The sequence below is a fragment of the Malus domestica genome, chromosome 13, assembly GCF_042453785.1.
Source record: "Malus domestica chromosome 13, GDT2T_hap1".
Lineage (NCBI taxonomy): Eukaryota > Viridiplantae > Streptophyta > Magnoliopsida > Rosales > Rosaceae > Malus > Malus domestica.
In genome coordinates, this window is record NC_091673.1 from 23,693,666 (window position 1) to 23,701,885 (window position 8,220).

General features: G+C 42.4%; 1 protein-coding gene across 1 annotated transcript; it reads right to left on the reverse strand.

Annotated features, from left to right (window-relative positions):
- Positions 1 to 5,690: 5,690 nt before the first annotated feature.
- LOC103404171 (protein trichome birefringence-like 5) lies at positions 5,691 to 7,609 on the reverse strand. The gene is made up of 4 exons (XM_070811373.1): positions 7,467 to 7,609; positions 7,011 to 7,131; positions 6,506 to 6,518; positions 5,691 to 6,019 (listed from the first exon to the last, which is right to left on the reverse strand). Exons 1-4 carry the CDS (start codon positions 7,607 to 7,609, stop codon positions 5,691 to 5,693), a joined length of 606 nt encoding a protein of 201 aa, XP_070667474.1.
- Between the last annotated feature and the right edge of the window lie 611 nt (positions 7,610 to 8,220).

Consider the following 8,220-nt stretch of genomic DNA (forward strand, 5'->3'; position numbering starts at 1 on the left):
CTCAAATTCGTCCATCCGCTTTGGCCCAAATATGTGACATGCATTCCAAGCTCCATTTTGCTCTAAAATGCTCCAAAATGCATCTTCTTGCCTACTTTGTCCATAAAATCTGAAAACACACGAAAATGACTTTAAACATTAAAATAACTAAGGAAACACGACATAAATGCACAAGAACAAGCCAACTAAGTTGCATAAATATGCTCCTATCAGCCCACGATCCGTTACTATAGTTTCGAGCACCCCATATCTGTGCAGAATCTTGGTCTCGATAAAATTCTTGAATGCGGCTGAAGTTATGGATTTTACTGCTGATGCTTCCACCCACTTGGTGAAATAATCTGTTGCTACAATTATGAAAGTATGCCCTTTACTAGAAGCTGGATAGATTTGCCCAATGAAGTCCATCGCCCATCCTCTAAAGGGCCAAGGCTTGACTACTGGATTTAAAGGTACCGCGGGCACATGCTGGAGAGGTCCGTGCCTTTGGCATTCTTCACAACCTCGGGCATAAGACTTGCAATCTTTTTCCATGTCGGGCCAGAAATAACCATACCTTCTAAGCAACCATCTCATCTTCGTTCTAGCCTGATGTGCTCCACATACTCTTTCATGTACTTCGGCCATTACCCTCATGGATTCTTCTTGGCCCAAGCATTTCAATAGTAACCCATCTGGAGTTTTCCTTAGCAAGTTCTTCGCCCATAAGACATACTTGGTTGCTTGCTGTCTATCCTTCTTGCTTGTAGGCGAAGAAGGATCATTCAAATGATGAATGATAGGTGACCTCCAATCTTCTATCTTGGCTTCTAGCACCATTATATCTAGACTGAATCCCCTTTCTAAGATCGAAGGAAGGTTTCTTCTTTGGATCTCGACATCTACCCCATATATTCTCTCCTGTATTGGCACTCCTGAGGCTAGTTGTGCCATCTCGTTGGCCGCTAAGTTGGATCCCCTGGGAACATGATTGACTGATATCTCAGAATCCTAGAAACTCAGTAATTGCGTAGCCGCCAAGTAATACCCCGCCATGGTAATATGTCTGCACTTGAACTCCCCATTTAACTGGTTTATTACTAACTCTGAATCCCCAAAGACCTCTACCTCTACTGCCCCTAGATCCATCAAGATTTCCAGACCAATTATTAAGGCCTCATACTTTGCCCGATTATTAGTATTTCCTTGGTAGTCCACGAGAAATGAGTAATAATGATAAACCCCTTGAGGGTTTACAATTACAATCCCTGCTCCTTAAGCCTTCTGAGTGTGAGATCCATCAAAATACAGCTTCCAATGAGTGATCCAGAGACCAGTCACTCTTCTTATCTCTTACTGGACCCAATCTTCTTTGCCCGAGATATCTTTTCTTGGCGGGATCCAAATGCTAGTGACCTCCAGGCTTCCTGGGATATTGATTACCTCACTTTGGGATTCTTGATGCTCGGCCAGGAAGTCAGCAATTGCTTGGCCTTTGACTGCCCTTTGGGGTACATACTGAAAACTGAATTCTGATAATGCTAGAATCTATTTCCCAATCCTTCCTGTTAGCATTGGCTTTGACAACATGTACTTTATCACATCTGTCTTGGCGATGATGTGCACGTGACAAGGTAACATGTAATGCCTTAGCTTACTGGCAGTGAAATATAGAGCCAAGCATAATCTCTCTACTGGGGAATATCTTGTTTCTACCTCGGTCAGAATTCTACTGAGGTAGTATACTGCCTGCTCCTTCCCGCCTTCATTATTTTGGGCTAGCAAACTCCCGATTGACTTTTCTAAGGCAGAAATATACAGCTTCAAGGGTTTTCCCCTTTGAGGTGGCACCAACACTGGTGGAGAAGTCAAATAGGCCTTGATGCTGTCAAAGGCCTGTTGGTGTGGTGGTCCCCACTCGAAGTTTTCTTTATCTTTCAATCTTAGTAAAGGAGTCAGCGGCTGGATCTTGCCTGCTAAATTAGCAATGAATCTCCTCAAGAAGTTAATTTTGCCCAGTAGCCTCTGGAGTTGCACCTTGTTGGTGGGTGAAGGTGACTCCATTATTGCCCGAGATTTGTTCTTGTCCACTTCTACACCTCTTTGATGCACCAGGAATCCCAAGAAGTTGTCCGCTCTTACTCCAAACGCGCACTTCTTTGGATTCATCTTTAATTTGTGGATCCTCATCCTTGCTAATGCTTGCCTGAGGTCTTCCAGATGCTGCTCTTCTGTCTTAGACTTCACCACTATGTCATCGATGTATACCTCTATGCTCTGGCCAATCAGATCGTGAAAGATGGCATTCATTGCCCTTTGGTAAGTTGCACCAGCATTCTTGAGCCCGAATGGCATGACCAAATACTCATATGCCCCCACATGACCGGGACACCTAAAAGCTGTTTTGTGTATATCTTCTGGAGCCATCTTTATCTGATTATACCCGGCATTCCCATCCATAAAAGATAAGACTTTATGTTTTGCTACTGCATCTATGGATAAATCGGCCATGGGCATGGGATACTCATCCTTTGGTGTAGCGCTATTAATATTTCTGTAATCCACACAACATCATATTGCTTTTGTTACAGCTTTTAAAACGGGTACAATGTTGGCCAACCACTCCACATATTTGGCTGGTCTGATAAAGACAGCTTTTACTAGCCTTTCAATCTCTTCTTTGACCTTTTCTTCTATCTCCTTTGACATCCTTCGTGGTGCTTGCTTAACAGGTTTATATCCCTCTTTGATGGGCATTCTATGTTCCACCAAGGCTGAATCTAAACCTGGCATCTCAGTATAATGCCAAGCAAAACAGTTTTTGAATTCTTGCAAAAGGCAGATAATCTTTGCCCGATCATCAACCCCCAATAAACCACTAATTTGTATTGGTCTTGGATCCTCCTCTGTCCCTAGATCAATAACTTCTAGAGGATCTTGGACTTCTGGTGGTGGCTTATCTGGTTCTGCACACAAAAATTCGACTAGCTCCGGGCTCTCGGGCAAGTTGTCTGGCCCATCTAGGTCATAAATGCACTCGGCCATTTAAATGGCCCTTTCCAATTCTTCTCTGCAAGATTCCTCCTTGCTTTCTTGCTGGCTGGTTGAAGTTCCCACCTGCCATTCCTACTCTTCTTTGTCCAAGAGCTCCCTTTCTTGCCTTCTTCCCTTCCCATATACCAACAGTCTTTTAATCAGGGATCTGACTGCCATTACCTGATCTTTCTTCTTTTGTTCAGTCATTGATGGTGTAGGGGATTTGGGAGGATACAAGGTCTATCCCACTCCTCTCTAGTAAGGAGCATTCCTTATTCCAAAAGCTTTTGGGCCGTCACCTTGGTAGGGCGGTCGTTCTCATCAGCTCCTGAACACTTCAAGATTCCTACGTTAGGGTTGTAGAAACTTGCTTCCGCAACATTAGCTGTGGGGAGAAATGGCCGTGATTCGGCCTCTACCATCTCCCAAAAGCCTGGTCCTTCTGTGCCCGCTTCATGATAAACAGCCACTTATTGATGAAGAGTGGAGGGTATGGCTAGACTTTGATGGATCCAATCTCTTCCGAGTAAGGCTTCATAAGTGGAGGTGCAGTCCACAACAAAGAATGCCAACATGATCTGTTTAGATCCCAAATCCACTTCTAAAGGCAATATCCCATGAGTTTTGGTGATAGTGCCCGAGAAGCTAGAGACCGTGAGGTCTGTAGGAATAAGATCCTCCGTGCCTTTTCCCATTTTCCTCATTTGCTTGGATGGTAACACATTAACAGCTGCCCCCCCATCAATTAAAATTCTTTTGAAGGGCACCCCTTCCAAATGAGCAACAACATATATGGGCTTCAGATGATTGGCCAACGAGATGTTCGGGCGGCTAAACACCATTTCGTCTGTATAAATCCTGAAAGGACCATCTTTGGACGCTTCAGCGGATTCAGCCTTGCCCGACTCTCCTTCTTCGACTACCTCCACATTGACATGTGCCATCATTAGCTCAGTTGTCAAGTAGTCACCCTCCATAGTAGCGGGCTGATCAGGTCTGGCACCAAACATGGCAGATAATACATACGCCATGTTGATATGAAAATTACTAGGCTCGGGCAGATCTTCTTTCTTGCCCCCAATCTGGTCTATGAATTCATCCAACCAAGCCATCGCATCTGCTGGAAGTAGTGGTTCCAGTGTCCTTTCTTGTTGATCCATGCCGGCATACAGCGTTTGCTTTGGAACTTCACCAAAAGGATCTACCACTGGCAGAGAAGACGGTCTCCTTTCAGACGAAATAGTTCCATTCGGCTTCCATCCGGGAGTTGGTACCATGATTAGATCTTCTTGAGCCCGCCTCAAGATCCTATACTTCCCAATGTGTTGGTTCTGCGGCACGTGATTCCCTTCGCCTTCTGTCTTGCTACTGGCCTTTTCCACCTCTTTCTTACTTCTCCAGCGGAGCTGACTACTTCCCCCAGATGATGTTTTCTCCAATTTTTGCTTTTGGGAGGCTTCAGATGTTGCGGGGGTCTTCAGGGAATTCATGTAGGCTTTGTGTTGCCTTTGAACTCTTCTGACCATGGAGGCTCCCATTTGTTTGGTAGGCTGTCCATTCTTTCCGACTACGTACCATTTTCGCCCGAGGTAGGTAGGATTTCCTTTTCCGACAGGATTTGTTATCCCATCAATCGTCTTGATTTCCTTCCCTATATAGCCATATTGAGGATGATCTGCATCCCTCCGTGTTTTGGCCTCCATATCTTCTGCCTCTTCAGAAGCTTCATGGTTTCGAAATACTTCTGATAAAGCTTTGGGTTGGGAATCACCTCCTAATCGTTGAAAAACGCTTCAGGAAGTGTCTTTTCTTGTAGCCTGCTTGATCTTTTCGTGGGCTTTTCTCCTTTCATCTTCTTCTTTCCTCCTGATCAGTTCATGATCAATGAGAATTCCAGCTGGGGAAATTTCGAGCTCACACTTGCATTGGCACTTATTCCTCCTGTCTTTGTGGCTTATCAAGGGTCTGAGAGCTTTTAGGGAGAGGTAAGGAGAGGAGTTTACAAAGAGAAATCGATACTACAGCAAGGTTGAACAAGGTAGCAGAGCTATTACAAGGGTTTGAGTGAAGGCTTGTCCCGAGAGGGATGAAGGCTTGGGTTGACTACAGCTTCGTTTTAAAGGCAAATCTGGCTTTGAGCAGAGTTTGTGCTTGCATTTGTTTGTTTGTTTGAGTGTCCTTAATCCTGATTTCTCTTTCTTCTTTTATAGACAACTCAGCTTGGCCTCTTGTAGCAGCAGCCTTGCCCGAATGCAACTTGAGAGGCAGTGACTCATCAACTTTTTTACTTGTTCTGCCATTATAAAGTACTTTATGGGCTATATAGCTGGTCAGTCTATACCACTTGGCCTTTGGGTAGGTGAGCAAGTGGTCTTCATGAGCTGCACCAAGTCAGAAAAGCCCTTTTCTGCTTTCTGGGCTTTGGCTGGGCTTAGGCCGATTCTTCCTTTAGGCATCCTTTTGGGCCAACCCCTTTCCTGAGCCCAAAGTTCAAGTTTTGATCCAAACACGTACACCGCCAATGGATTGGTACGTGGGATCTCTGTACCCCCGAACACTCTCCTCTTCTACTCCGATTTAACTGATTCTTGGTCAATTAAAAGAATGCAGATATGTACTAAGTATATAGTAATTACTGTCAGTGTCATGGTAAAATTAGAAAGCCCTATGAAATTTTACTTTGAGTAGGTCTGCTGTAAAGCAAAAGTGGCATAAATGAGCTCGTTCCATGTATCAGGGACCCCATGAACACACCAGTGGCTGCAGTCTTGGATCACTGTGGAAACATTTTTTCCAGGGGTTGCATTCTTGCCAAAGATCGATGGATGGCCATCTTTGCGGAAATTGGTCAACCTTGTCACGTTCAGCAGCCTCACAGGAATCCGCATATTGAGTACCTCCACTATCTTCATTTCCAAAGGATAGTCATCAAGTATGGCTCCACTTACGACTGGTTCTTTTTCTCCATTGCAAACCCCACCTGAATCCCAATTTCCACCTCTACCTTCAAGAGTTTGCAATTAAGAGAGAAATTAATCAAACACGGGAGTTTCTAGTATGCTCTGGTGTGCTGTACGCTAGAACATAGTAGAATTTTCGATCAAAGACTTGCCATAATAAATTAAATTAATGCCAAAGTAATTGTTCCTTCTCTTAAGCAGTTAAGAATTTGTTATAATTGTTTGTTTATCCCAAAATTTTGTTCCGTTTCTCATTATATCAATTTAAAGCGGGGGCCTCCTAAATCATCCACTATTAACCAGAACTCCACAAAAAAAAAAAAAAATATATATATATATATATATATATATATATATATATATATATATGAGGAAATTGTAGTAATGATCTCTCAATAATCCAATTAGAGTAATAGTTCCTCAACTAAAAATCCGCGACCATTGAGTCCCTTGACTCATCAAAACAAAACATGCATGTATGGTCATTTTTGTCAACTTCGTCAGAACTTCAATCAAACTGAGTCACGTACCACGCATATGAGGCTGAATCAAGGGGCAAATATGAAAAATTAAATGAGAAAAAATGTAGTAATGGTCCCTCAACTTTAATCTAATTTGAAGAATGGTCCCTCGACTTTAACTCAATTAGAGTAATGATCTCTCAAATTTAACTCAATTGTAGCAATAGTCCTTCTAAGATGACTCATTTTGACGGAGTTGACAAAAAAAACCATAGCTGCATGTTTTGATGAGTTAAAGGACCAATGATCATAGATTTTTAGTTAAGGGACCATTGCTCCAATTAAGTTAAAGTTAAAGGACTATTTCTACAATTTTCTCAAAAAGTATTTGACAAAAATACCCGGATTCATCTTTTACCTTTTTCTGTTGGAATTTTCACTAGAAAAGCAAATTACATAAAAATACTCTCTGCTAGTCATCTCATATGAACTGAACAAAGACATGAAAGATGAAAGGATTAAGTAGTTGAATATAATCGAAATGGACAGAAGAGTAACCACGATAGAAGACCACCTGCTTTGATGGATTAATATTATGATCAATCCAGTTTGCCCATGTCCTCATAGCCCTTTTATAGGAATCAACCGCATCAAGCTTTGGATAAAGATAATCTCTCTCTTTATAGTAGTTTTTCCTGTGAGAAATTAACAGTCAGAGTACAAAAGTAAAAATGGCCAAAGAGTTTATGCACGCTTAACCAGACTACGTCTCATCTATATAAGCCAACCAAGTAAATTTGTTGGTAAGAAATGCCCGGACATCATATGGATGATCTTATGTTTTCAATCACCCAAAAAAAAATCAAAGAAGGAAGAAACACCCAAAATAAACCAAAGTGGTTAACACCCCTGAATGAACCACAAAACTATATTCCAATTTGCATAACAAATGCAAGAAACTACGTTATATCAAGTAAATATGAGACAAGCTTGCAATCATATCCTCGAATAATTTTTCCATTAGTCCCACCAATGGCCAGTGTTAAAGACAAGAATGTCAGCCATCTTCCAATGTTCAGCTGTATTGTCAATTTGATCTATTGAAAGAGTTGGACTAGAACTCCCTTGAGCATTAATGCGGACTTCTTCGTTGACGAGGAAATGTGACCTCATATACTCTACGTATAGTCATAGTCCTGTTTGGCTTAATATTTGAACATGGTGGTCTTCAGTCGTCCGAGTTTGGCCATGGCCAACCATCTCAAGCCCATTTATGCAAATGCTCATTTGGAGGGAGTGCCCTTCAAGAGGGTTTTGATTGATAGAGGAGCCACAAACAATGTGTTTCTTTTCAAGTAGATGAATAGGGTATGTAAAAGTGAGGAAGATCCCATCCCCATGGACTTAATAGTTCCTAGTTTTTCTAGAGCCATCACCAAAACTCATGGGATATTGCCCTTGGAGGTTGACTTGGGTTCCAAGCAGATCATGTTAGCTTTCTTCGTTGTGGATAGTACTTCCAAATATGTAGCTTTATTGGGCCGAGATTGGATTCATCAGTCTCTCGGTGCTATCCACCATACATTAAAAAGTGGCAGTTTACCACGAAGAGGGAGCTATGAGACCTGGATTTTGGGAAATGATGGAGGCCGAGTCACGACCATTCCTTCCCACTGCCAATGTGGCGGAAGCCAATTTTTACAATCCTAGCATTGGGATTCTCTAGTGTTTAAGAGCTAATGAGAACGGTTGCCCGACTAAGGTGACGGGCCAAAAGCTTTTGG